The sequence below is a fragment of the Ornithodoros turicata genome, chromosome 1 (assembly GCF_037126465.1).
Source record: "Ornithodoros turicata isolate Travis chromosome 1, ASM3712646v1, whole genome shotgun sequence".
In the NCBI taxonomy this organism is placed as follows: Eukaryota; Metazoa; Arthropoda; class Arachnida; order Ixodida; family Argasidae; genus Ornithodoros; species Ornithodoros turicata.
In genome coordinates this window covers 235,316,157-235,329,268 of record NC_088201.1, presented here as the reverse complement: position 1 = coordinate 235,329,268, position 13,112 = coordinate 235,316,157, and the positions used below count along the sequence as shown (strand labels likewise).

Here is a 13,112-nt window from a genome sequence, read left to right as displayed (position 1 = left end):
CCCAGGCTTTTTGTGTGCGTGTTTTGATGGGGGCTGTGGCAAAATTTCGTCGTTTAGGCTTAGCCCGATCACGCGTTGGACTGATTCGAACTGTGAAAATATGATATCGCTGATAGCGCAGGCTTGTCGTGTTTACGGCGTGTTTTTTTTTGGGGGGTAAGGCAACTGTTGCAAAATTTCGTCGGTTAGGCTTAGCCCGACCACGCGCAGAAGTGATTGGCACTGTGCCAAAAAGTTATCACGGGTAGCCCAGGCTTTTTGTGTGCGTGTTTTGATGGGGGGCTGAGGCAAAATTTCGTCGTTTACGCTTGGCCCGCCCACGCGCTGAAGTAATTGGAACTGTGAAAATAAGATATCTCTGATAGCGCATTGTGTTCGTAATTGCTGTACTGCCTTCGCGTCATTCCGTTCCCTTGGTGGCGGCTGGGCTGCTAGCGGCACCACACGGGAGAGATGGCGATCCGATAACCACGCTTCGTCTGCTAGCGCTGAATTTCCATTCCTCCCCGCAAAACGTGGAAAGCGCTGCCCCGTCGATGCATTTGGAGCTAGCGGACGACGCGGGGTTATCGGATCGCCATCTCTCCCGTGTGGAGGCGCTCGCAACAACCCCAGTCACCAGGGAAACGGAAGTGATTTGCTTGTCGGTGGTGGTGAGCGCCCTCTCCCTTTGCCGCGGAAACCAGTTATCGCCAGTTGCTCCGGAGAATTGGGGCTGGAAGAGGCGGTCGGGCCAGGTGCAGTGTTTCCCGTCCACCGTTCGTTATTCCTAGCGCCGTGCTGTACATTCAATTTCCGCGGTAATTATGACTCTATTGCGGTGAGTGCATTCTGTTCATGTTTAATGCGTGTGTTGATGTGTCGGACAGATTGCTATCATTCCAATGCACACGTGAGCCAGTGTAGACAGGGGGTGTAGGCTATGGCGATGAATCAATTCTTGTGGTGCATGTTACTGGCCTGCTTAGCTCTTTTCTGTAAAGGAAACAGCGTGTTAATAATGATTTCTCTGCTACTCTAAGTATGGCGGCAAGTGGATTGCGTTACCAGTGATATAGTGCAAGGAAATTTCATTGAATTGTCGACGTCGCCCGCGTAGTTGAGTTAGAAGCCGACCCCACTGCGTACGTTAACCTTGGACACACAGCTAGGAATACGTCTGATTGTTCCTTTCTTTCCCATGTGTCTTCATATTTAGGACGCGTGCCTGGGAGGGGGACAGCCCGCGGGTTTTTCCGAAAAATAGGCTGAACCAGGGCGCGTGATTAGAGATGTGGTGTTAGCAATGGCGGAGAGTGTTCATATTTTACACGCATGCCAGGGAGGGACGGGTCAACGCGAGAGTGATTGGAACTGTAAAAAGAAAAGATGTCGCGGATAGCGCAGGCTTTTCGTGTTTGCTGCGTGTTTGGGGGGGGGGGGTATGGCTGCTTTTGCAAAATTTCGTCGGTTAGGCTTAGCCCGACCACGCGCTGAAGTGATTGGCACTGTGCCAAAAAGATATCGAGGGTAGCCCAGGTTTTTCGCGTACGTGTTTTGAAGAGGGGACTTCGGCCAGATTTCGTCGTTTAGAATTAGAAGCCGACCCCACTGCGTACGTTAACGTTGGACACACAGCTAGGAATACGTCTGATTGTTCCTTTCTTTCCCAGGCATCTTTTGACGAGAGACGGAACCCTAGTTCACAGACGTGGACTAATGCCCAGAGGAGTGTTCAGAAGGAGGATGACCTGCTACGTGTGGCGTGTTGGCTCGGTAAGTGTCTCGTGTTCATATTTATGGCGGGCGTCGTTAGAGATCCTTCGTTAGAACGTATTCGTGATTAGAGATGTGGTGTTAGCAATGGCGGAGAGTGTTCATATTTACGACGGCTTTCTGGGAGGGGAGCGGGCGGTGGGTTTTCTTGAAAAAAAAAATAGGCTGAACCAGGGCGCGTGATTAGAGAGTGGTGTTAGCAATGGCTCCAAGCCCGGAGTATTCATATTGACGACGCGTGTCTGAGAGGGATGCAGCCGGCGGGTTTTCCCGATAAAAAAAGGGGCTTAGCTCGAGTGCCTGGGCGCGTGATTAGAGATGTGGTGTTAGCAATGGCGGAAAGCACAGTGTTTATATTTTTCATGCATGCCAGGGAGGGAAGGGGCCACGCGAGAAGTGCTTGGAACTGTGAAACGAAAAGATATCGCGGATAGCGCAGGCTTTTCGAGTTTACTGCGTGCTTGGACGCCGGGGCTGCGGCAAAATTTCGTCGTTTAGGCTTAGCCCGATCACGCGTTGGACTGATTCGAACTGTGAAAATATGATATCGCTGATAGCGCAGGCTTGTCGTGTTTACGGCGTGTTTTTTTTTTTTGGGGGGGGGGGTACGGCAACTGTTGCAAAATTTCGTCGGTTAGGCTTAGCCCGACCACGCGCAGAAGTGATTGGCACTGTGCCAAAAAGTTATCACGGGTAGCCCAGGCTTTTTGTGTGCGTGTTTTGATGGGGGCTGCGGCAAAATTTCGTCGTACTCCTTTAAGTCAACAGCCTTTTGATATCAATCATTAATTTATTTAAGATATGCACGATGAGTTGATGGCAATGCAAGCAGAAGTAAAGAATTGTTATAGTAAAATAGTGAGCACATCTTCTGTTTGTATAGTGTCTACATTTTGCCCAGATCGCCGCAGCACAGTGGGTGAATCAGTGTAGCAAAGAAGCAAAAATAAGTTTTCTACTACAAAGCTGGAAACACAACTCAGAGCTCAGGATGACCCAGACACCAAGTTCATGTCCAGAAGGATTACAAGCATTGTGTACTTTGGTGTCAATGGAATTTTCGTTACCATTTGCAGCATATGAGGCTGTCGACTAGGGTGCACTTCACACCATTCTTATCATCCATGTGTCCGAGCGCTTTCCTAAAAAGAAAATATAACACTGGACAGTTTACCAAACAGCACTTTTCATTAGGTCCAGTTCAGTGTCAGTTCCAAGACTGGAAAAACAAAAATTGTGGTTTAGTTCCCAGTTCCAGTTCTGGGAAAAAAATAGTGGCTCAGTCAGAATTTACGTTTTGGTTCCAGTTTTGACACCCTGGTCATACTTACGTACTTATCATGTCCACGCTCACAAAGTGTGCACGAGTGACATTGCTGACATGATTTCAGTGATACTGTGTCCATACCTTATTAGTATGTCTTTCACGTACTGGATCATTAGGTTCACAGAGACGATACCTACATCCTCCACAAATAATCTACTCTGTAATCCTTTTGTGAACTCTGAGAAATGTATTGGGCTCCTGTATTACTTTCTTTTTCACAAACGTGTTGACTACAAATTCTTCATGTTGTGGGTTTTCTGATGCACTTTTTACTGAGCTCAATGTTTGTCTGATTCTTCACTCAGTATTAGAACCATTGAAACCACAGAATTGCTTGTCCATCATCTCTCCATTTTTCTCTCTGTATTATTGTACGCCCTAACTGACATTGTCTTAGCTTGTCTCTTGTTTAAAATATATGCTTCTATGTATTCGAGAGCTCCAAACCCCCAAGAGGATTAGTGACACATCATAAAAGTGTCAAAGCCCCAGTGCTGGTTCATTCCTGTTGTATGCATCTCGTCTCATTTGTGTGCCCTAGTACAAGGTTTACACACTTTTACAAGAGTCTTTTTCTGTCGTTGCAGTTTGTCAGATTGTGTTTTTTTTTTTTGTCTCTATTATATCAACCCTGAGTGTTGAGCTTATCTATATGTTCAGCCTGTATAACCTGCCATATTGCTCACTTTGAAAGTATCAGAATGTTATTTTCATCACCCATTTTATCTTCCTCACAATATTTATATAGATATCTTCTCCGAATATTGAGCATGCTGCCTACATAAATGATCAGTCCATAGTTTCTACAATTTGCTCAGCTTACATAAAATTGTGTGCCATGGCCATGACCTACTAGATGGTAACGACCATGTTATGATCGGCGACCCCTATCAGGATCCCGTCCGCGCGATCCGCTAGGAGCGCCACTCATCGGCCCGCGAGATCTACATCATGATTGGACAATAGAAATTTGACTTTCGAACGCGCAGAAGCGGATGTACGACTACCGCAGCAGACGACAACAACAGCTCCTAGAAAGCGCGTAGAATGATGATGACAATAATCGACTTTAGAAAGAAGCATCGCCCGTGGCACATGCACTGCTTGTACAAAAATACTAAGCTAAAGTACAAAGTATCGCAGAAATTGAAGAAGCAATAACCGTGCCGATGAGTAGCTCCAACGCTAGCTTCCAAACAGAGATCGGAACCGGAACTGAACCCGAACCGAAAACCGGGAAAAAAATTTATTTTCTGACGAACCCTAACAAGTTTTTTGTTTGTCCTGAACCGAACCAGAACTGAACAAAAAAAATTGTTGTCCTGAACTAAACCAGAACTGAACAAAAAAATTTGTTGTCCTGAACCGAACCAGAACTGAACAAAAAAAATTCGTTGTCCTGAACCAAACCAGAACTGAACAAAAAAAAATTGGCACGGTTACCGGTTCGGGAATTGGTTCAGAGGTGAAACCACTGTACTCGTGACCGACCTTTTTTTGACTCACCTGAAGCGGTTATCTCACACCTTTCTCTTACAACCATGTACGGTGAGTGTAAGCTCGCTTTCACGTAGCAAAATTACTGCCCATGAACCGGTTAAGCCGGGCCCGAAAAAAGGTAACGGTTCCAATCCCTGTAAATGTCCCGACCGCTGAACGATTTTTTTTGTATGTGTGTGTGTGCGGGGAGGTGTTCTCCCTGAACCGAACCTGAACTGAACCGATATACCTGAACCGGTTTAAGCTGATAATTTCGGTTCAGCGGAGCTAAACCCGAACCCGAACCGGACAAAAAAACGGTTCCGATCGGGTGGGGTCCTGGGAAGGGGTGCCTGTGACATGGTCGTTATAATCTACTAGGTCGTGGTCATGGCTCACCCCTTAATTCCTTGTCCGATACCATTTTATATATCCGATAAAGTGGCAACCTTGGCCTCTCCTCTTGCAGACGACAGAAGAGTGCACAGGCCGTACTCCTTCAAGTGCTCGCAGTGCGGCGCCGCGTTCAACACCGAGTCGTCCCTCACCCTGCACCGCCGGTCGCGGCTCCCCTGCACGGGAAGGAGGCACCGTTGCCGCCTGTGCAACTACGCCACCGACTACACGACCAGCCTCAGGGCGCACGAGAGGACGCACACGGGCGAGAAGCCCTACATCTGTCACATCTGCTTCAAAAGGTTCTCGCAGAAGGGAACGTTGAAGGCGCACTCCAAGACGGTCCACATGGGAGAGCAGGCCCTGCAGCTGTGGACGTAGACGCCCCTCGAAAAAGGATTCTCGCGGAAGGGAGGAAAGGTTGGAACACATTCCAGGACAGTTCACGTGGGCGTAGATCTCGAAGGACACGCGTCGTTTCAGTAGGAAACGTGCGTCGACATGTTTCTGCACGGGCGCTGCATGAAGGCATTTAAACTGTCGTCTACACTGATTGTGCTGATTGAAGACATTTAAACTGTCGTCTACACCCATTATGCCAGTTGATGGCATTTAAACCGTCGTCTACACTGATTATGCCGATTGAACACATTTAAACTGTCGTCTACACTGATTATGCAATTGGAGGCATTTAAACTGTCGTCTACGCTCATTATGGACGTAGATCTCAAAGGACACATCGTTTCAGTAGGAAACGTGCATCGTCGTGTTTCTGCACGGGCGCTGCATGGAGGCATTTAAACTGTCGTCTACACTGATTGTGCTGATTGAGGACATTTAAACTGTCGTCTACACTCATTATGCCAGTTGATGGCAGCATTTAAACCGTCGTCTACACTGATTATGCCGATTGAACACATTTAAACTGTCGTCTACACTGATTATGCAATTGGAGGCATTTAAACTGTCGTCTGCACTCACTATGCCGATTGAAGGTATTTAAACTGTCGTCTACACTGATTATGTTGATCGTAGGAGGGACTTGGACGTGTTGCTTGTACTCGTGCAACTCTGAGGATATGCATATAAACATGTGCGATGTACTACCTGATGCCGCATGCAGAAAATCCATTTTGTGTTTGTCCTGTCTTTGCAGTACCGCGGGTTGTTCTGACTTTTGAAGAACGATGTTGCATTGAAAGTGTTGGACAAAGTCTTGATGTGAGTTGATTAGTGCTTTGTTTGGCGATTTGAGATCTGAGGACTCAGGAATGCGTCCAGCTTCAGAGACATCTCGAGGCCAACTCCTACCTGGGGCACAATAGGGTGCCCAAATACTAGGTCCCTCTGGATAGGACGAAGACAACCGCGTCGTCTGCTACGAACCTCCGCCATCTTTATGTCCACGCGGAACTCGCATTGTGCTCAGAGAAGTACAGCCATACGCTTACCTACACACTATTATAATTTGGAGTTGAGTAAATACGTAGCCCTGGATAGGGCGAAAGACAACCGTGTCGTCTGCTACGAACCTCCGCCATCTTTGTGCCCGCGCACAACTCTCGACGCCCTCTCTCGCACCCTTAGAAGGATTTGTCTAAATATTTCGCAGTACGCAGAGAAAAAAAAATTGGCCTAGAATTTATATACTCGCTCCTCATCTTTAGTTTTACACACATGAGCAGTAGGTTATTGTGTTGAGGAAGTCTTCTGCACTTCGAGGTTGTACGGAAAAATTCTGTGAGGAAAAAAAAGTGAAATGGTAAAAAGTGATCCAGAAAAGTTCTATTCTGCAGCGAAAGTTCCGCAGGCTCTCGCTCTATTACGCCGCCTCACTAGCTTGCAGGCCCCCTCGACCCATCTGGGGGCGTCCGCCCCTCTCAGGACGGCCCTCTCCAATATTGTGGAAAATATTTCTGACAAGGAATCAATCAACAGATCTGTAACTAGTCAATAGCCAAATAGACAGTGATCACTCAGTGCAAAGAGTATGATGTCAGTACTCTGGAAAAGTATACTTTTTTTTTTACCTTTGGTTCATGACGTGAGTTGTATTTAATTTTTGGTTGTCTTCATTGAAGCCACAGTATTTTGAAAAACGTATATTCAACCATTACTTTGGCCAAAGAATGAATGTTGTACTGTCATGCCGAGGAATTGTCAACATATTTATGCTGTGCTATGGAAAGTTGTTTTCGTTTTTGAATGTGTGTGTGTGTGTCTTGGTTTCTCCTTTGCAAGGGTTAACCTTGAGTCCTATTCAAGATCAATTCATGTGTAATGCTAGAGATGCGCATTTCATTATACAAGGTGCAGACTTTTATTCGATGCAGATTTTTAATAAAAATCTGAGCAGCCAATACATAATTTTTGTTTGTGGGCTAAATTGCTTCAAATTAAACACATCCTTTCTGATTTCCAGAGCCAGGCATTTTTAAACAATATTAGATTAGATTGGAATTTTAGAAAAAAAAATGTGGGTATTAAACAATTTTGAAAAGTGCGTGTACATTGAGACAGCCATTCCGAGATTTTCGAATTGGAAGCCAGTGCAAAAGAGTGCTGTAAGAACAACTTATCCGTGCTGCTGAGCATCTTGACGAATCACTTTGCAGCGCGTACGAGGTTCATTCCTTGCATAGACAAGTCCTTGGTTTGTTGCTTAGTGTTTTTTCTGGGCTGAAAATAGGAATGGATGTCTCAAAGTATGCACCAGTTTCAGGATCTTGGTCCACCCTGTACGTGCCTCACGGGAACCCTAGCTGCAAATAACCCTTAACACTTTGATACAATGTCCTTAGAGAACATGAGTGGCGTGTTTCTTTATCCTGGATATTGTCTTCAATGGACATTGAACAGAACGATCATTGGATTGTCCATGTCAGGGATAGTCAACGACAAAATCAAATGAGTATGCAGCGAGCTGTTTGTGCCATTCAGCAATTACCGTGGATCCCTCCATCATACTGCATCTAATCGAACCTTCCTGATCTCCCAACCCCATCCCTACGGTTTTAAACTGAGAGTTTTGGTGTTCCCCCAAAACTGTTAACACAAAACTTCACAACGTAGCACCATTCCGAATAGGGAGGAGCCACCTATGTCGGACACATTATACGTGTCCAAGTTAGCTCCGCCCCACATTTTTCAGCCAATCCAGAGACGGACATGTATTGTTAGGAACAGTGGATGGCTAGAAGCATGCTGCACGTTGAAGTTCTGTTTCTGTTTCGCGCCGAGATTGGGAGGAGAGACCCGGGTTCGAAACCGAGCACCAGCTGTGCCCTCTGGGTGTTTTCTCCCGGGTCTTCCTCGGACAAATGTCGGCACGGTCTCTTTTGAAGTCGGCCCAGGACTCACGATCCCCATGATAGTCGTCACCGACTACGGCAGGCAGTTCTGTCGACACCATTTGTTTTAACAGTGTGTTTTGGTATTGGTTGATAAGAGCACAATTGAGCCTCTGTATGCAATAAGGGGATAAGTCGACTTAGCCCCCTTTTTACTGTTTTTGCTGCAGTGACATCTACATACCTGTATGTACCTGCCGAAAAAATTTCTCAATTTATTGGCCTGCTTCAGGAAGGTAAGAAACGGGAAATGCATGTGTGTCGTGTCAGCGGGACGGACAATACGATCAGGCCCATTTTCTCTGTTCGATGTATCCCCTTATTGCATACAGGGTTATTCTAGCAAACGTCACACATTTCGATCGCATTGTAAAAATACAGGACTAGGTTTGGCCCATCCCAAACTTTGCAGACTGATAGCCATTTATCTGAAGTTTCGTTCGAATTTTTTGTAAGCACTATGGTGATGCGGAAAGAAAATTAAAAATAAAGCAAAATCTCGCCCCATGCATTTTCAATGGCCCATCCCACACAAACACCGCCATTTTTTCTTGTGTCTGCTTCACGTTCACATCACTTCACACAGGTAGCGCTGCCTACAACAATGCGACATGCCGATTCTGACGTTATGCACCAATCCTCTTGTTCCAGTCATGTTCTGCATGCTGGTGCCACCTGTGTGTGGTGAAATGAAAATGAAGCGCACGCAGCAGAAAATGGCGACTTTTGAGTGAGATAGGCCATAGAAAATGCGTAGAGTGAAATTTTGCTAGATTTTTTATTTTTCTTCTACAGGACCGTAATGCTAAAAAAAAAATTTCAACGAAACTTCAGACAAATGGCTACCAGTCTGCAAAGCTTGGTGTTGCATAAAACCCGTCTTCTCTTTTTACGATGCGATAAAAATGTCTAACGTTTCCTAGACAGACTAACCCTGTAGAGAGGTTTAGTTATCCTCACCTTACATCCTACCCGATTGTTACAGTTAAGCAAGAAGAAGGCTGTGAGGAAGGACAGTTCGCGTGCTCCCCCTGCGGCGGAGCCTTCGTCTCCGAGGCGTTCTTGCAGGAGCACCGCGGGGAGAAGCACCCGGGCGGGGGAGACAAGCACCGGTGCAGGTTCTGCGACTACGCGAGCGCGGACGCCTTCTGCGTCCGCAAGCACGAGCGGGTCCACACGGGGGAGAGGCCGCACGTCTGCCAGGTCTGCAGCAAGGGGTTTGCGCAGCGGAGCAACCTGGTGAAGCACCTGCGGATGGTGCACCGGGGGGAGAGGGTGTACAAGTGCGCCACCTGCGGGGACAGCTTCCAGCAGAAGCACCACCTGAAGGACCACGGGAGGGTGCACACCAAGGAGAGGCCCCACGTCTGCGAGCTGTGCGGCACCGCGTTCACGCTGAAGCGGAACCTGCGGAGGCACCTGCGCCTCACCAGCTGCAACGGCCACAATAAGTAGTTCCCTGGCGCGTAGGCTGACTCGTGGGGTCGTGAGCGGTGTCGCGGTTTTCTGTCCGTCCCGTCCGAGGCGAAATCGTGGCGTGACTGCGTGTATCTAGGGGTGTATCTATTGTATCTAGGGACGTGCCAACCAAATCGTCGAATCCTAGGCAGGGGTTCAGGATTCGCGAATCCGAATCCCACTGTCCTTAAAAAGGCGAATCGAATCTTTCACAACCGGCAAACACACAAAAACCACGAAAGAACTGATGTTCCGAGGCTGGAACAACATACACAAGGGGATAAATACACACAAGGCCTCAATTTGCCCAAGAAATTATATTTCAATATATTTATTAGTCAACTCTATTAGAAAATGCGTACATATTTACATACGGGTGGGGAGAACCCGGTAGGAAAGAAAATCCCTGTTAAAGGGTTCTCCGTAGTGATTAACAAATGCATCAAAGACAGTTCACCGAGCATTGACATACATTAATTCGGCATTACACTTCTAGAAGGCTTCTGAAGATTGGTTAGAAGACACTAACAGTAGCAGTAAGACAGCTAAACGTACACAAAAAAAGAGATCCGTATAACAACTCATTACACGGGTAAAGAGGATGGTAAAAAGTTTTTAGTTTGGAGTTTAAACGCAATCCTCCTTATTTCCTCGCATACAATGCGGAAAATAAATGAGCGCTTACCGTAATTAGTTTTTGTTAATGGTAAATTGAGCAGACCCTCTGCTCCAGCCCTGCTTTGATGTTTTGCCTTCAAATGGTTACTAGACACTGAAGTTTTCGGGTTTTATTTTTTTCCAAATTCGGGGGGTAAAATTCAGGTCAATCACTTGATGTCGAAAATTCATGCAAATTCGGGTGGAAAAATTACCATCAGACTGAATTTGGGGATAAATCGGGCTCTATTGTCGAACAAACGTTCGTTATACAGCCTATCCAGAGTATCAAACGTTGAGATCAACCGTGTATTTTGTGAAAAATTAGTATGTCATTGCCGTGAGGTGCCTAGCTTAGGTGCAGTTTTGCGGGTAGAAATCGGGTTTAACCCTAAACCGGTGAACCTCGATTCGGGGTGCAAATTCGGGGAAAAATCGGGTTGAACCCTAAAACTTCAGGGTCTAGTTATAACTAAGCGTTTTCTGATTCTAAACAGCCTGTAATATACGACCGCGCGATGAGTAGGACGTTATGGGAAATTACTTGTTGAATACTTAATATTCTGTAATTAGTCATCACAGGAGAAACATGGTGAACGATGAAAGATGAAAGTCGCTGAAAAGGTTAGCCAGCTGTAGGACTCGAACCCATATCTTCCTGGATTACCGGTAATCCAGGAGATGTGGAGTCCTACAGGTGGCTAACCTTTTCAGTGACTTTCGTCTTTCATCGTACACAAACCACGTTTGTTCGTTTGTCTTTCAAGTTCTTCTTGTTCCTTCTTCTTTGTTTCAAAGTCTTCTTGTTTGTTTGCTTACATTTTTGCTCTAGACTGAAAGAGTTCAGACAGGCACTCTTACGTTACAAATTTAAAAGTAACATGGTTTTGTGTTTGATAGTTGGTTAGTTTTATTGAAATAATTCTGGCTCGAGAACTTACGTATTTTCTTGTAGTTGTTGAACAGCATGCTAAATAAAGAAGAGTTGTACGGGTATGTTTTCTCCTGAAACTGCATTATTATTTAATTTGTTTTTCACTAAACCAGTGTATCATGTTCTGCTTCAAAACACTTTTCACACAGATGTTTTCTCGTTTGTTTATATTGCTCTGGAACTGTTGTTCTGGAACTGTTACATTAGAAGTTTCAAAGTAACTCGGTATTGCTTTTGACTGTTGCCTAGTTTTATGGAAATAGTCAAGAATTGACGTATTTCTTGTAGTCGACAGAAAACATGTTAAATAAATTTACGTTTAAGAAGAACTATATGGGTATATTTTCTTCTGAAACTGAACTATTATTTTATTTGTTTTTCGTTAAACAAAGGCATCATATTCTGCTTCAAAATACTTTAAAGTAGATGTGTTTTTTTCCCCTAGATGCTAATCTCTTTTTAAAAAAAGGATCGTGGAACCTTCATTGGATTGGGATCCAATTCGGCGCGCCCTTCACATTGGTGGGGTAAAAAAGTGACCTTTACTTGGTAAATTTCCGAATTTGGTTCGCAAATATTTACATAATTAAACTTACGATACACGACATTCACATCAGGAGGTGGCAAAAACCTAATAAGAACAAATGCCGTTGACTACGTGATTCTAGGTGGCGTAGTTTTTTTATTATAATTCAATGACACATTTTCTGGGACACCCTGTATACATAGGGAGTGACTCTTTCGGGTTAAATGCCTTTCTCCGATTTGGGGGGGGGGGGTAAAAATCGGGTGTTATTTTTAAATATGGAATTCGGTGAGAAATCTGGCACTAATTGTGCCTTCGGCTGTTATCGGGTATCGGCTGTATCATTGCAGTAGTTAAATAAGTAGTTTCAACTACCTCCCCTGAAAAGTAGTTGAACTACTAGTTAAACCACTCCATCGCGAAGTAGTTATAGTTAAGCTACTGTAGAAGTCGTTAGTGGCCATCACTGGTATCCATACCCCCCCTTTCTACACCCCCAAAATTATGCAATATTTCGTCAAAGACTATAAAAATAAATGGGAGTAGCTGCATGTTATCATCTAACTCAGGGCCGGCGAAACGGTGGAGCAGCCGGGGCCCGTAATTTCTTTCGCCGGCCCTGATCGTGATCACTTTGACGGAGGTTTGAAAAGCGCGCGTCCACGAGGAGGAAAAGGAGAGAGGAAAAAAAAACACACACACAAGAGGAAGAGTCACGTGGGGTAGGCTGATAGCCGGCAAAGAGACTCTCCCATTTGGAAACAGGCATATCGTTTTGTAATGCCGCTAAATCTTCCCTGAAGCGACTACAGACTCTCTTCCTGAAGCTCTTGGTGCTCTCAAGCTATATCTCGAGCTCATTTTACGATTTCATTATATCATCATCATCATCATCATGGGAAATATGGCCGCGCCCACACAAGGCAGATCCGGCGAGCGCAGCCCAGAACGATGCGTGAAACGCGGCATACTAGTGTTCTATATGCACTATTAACCTGCTCGTTACAAAACAAGAAAGGAAAATATTATCGCGGAAATAATATCAATCGCGGAAGGCTGCATGGACGATGTTTTGGTTGTGTCAAGCGCGAGAAATGTCTTGCGGGCTGCCGCTTTAAATGAGGTGACAAATCGCTGTATCACGGTACCCGCTAAATAATGATAATTTTGTGGTTTTGTGACACCAGAGCAACTTAACTTTTGCTTTTCAAGACGTACCTGTTTCGTGCG

The 13,112-nt window shown here is 45.4% G+C and overlaps 2 protein-coding genes across 3 annotated transcripts in view; both read left to right on the top strand.

Annotated features, from left to right (window-relative positions):
• Positions 1 to 13,112, top strand: part of LOC135379110 (zinc finger protein 492-like) — a 47,115-nt gene that overhangs the window by 16,114 nt on the left and 17,889 nt on the right. Inside the window, exons 4-5 of one of the 2 annotated variants that reach the window (XM_064612366.1) lie at positions 1,653 to 1,755; positions 5,031 to 5,377. In XM_064612366.1, coding sequence (XP_064468436.1) covers positions 1,653 to 1,755; positions 5,031 to 5,338 — 411 coding nt within the window. In that variant the 3' untranslated portion in view covers positions 5,339 to 5,377. Of the gene's footprint in view, positions 1 to 1,652; positions 1,756 to 5,030; positions 7,246 to 13,112 lie in introns of those variants that run through there. The other variant, XM_064612365.1, reaches the window with a different exon arrangement.
• LOC135396383 (zinc finger protein 586-like) lies at positions 8,919 to 9,762 on the top strand. Its single transcript, XM_064627326.1, has 2 exons — positions 8,919 to 8,991; positions 9,293 to 9,762. The coding sequence occupies exons 1-2, from the start codon at positions 8,919 to 8,921 to the stop codon at positions 9,760 to 9,762; spliced, it is 543 nt and encodes a 180-aa protein (XP_064483396.1).

Excerpts from the sequence above, each read along its gene's own strand:
- LOC135396383 (XM_064627326.1), top strand. The coding sequence starts at position 8,919 with ATGCCGATTCTGACGTTATGCACCAATCCTCTTGTTCCAGTCATGTTC. Across the intron at positions 8,992-9,292 it reads GCTGGTGCCACCTGTGTGTG|TTAAGCAAGAAGAAGGCTGT; the intron begins GTGAAATGAAAA and ends CGATTGTTACAG.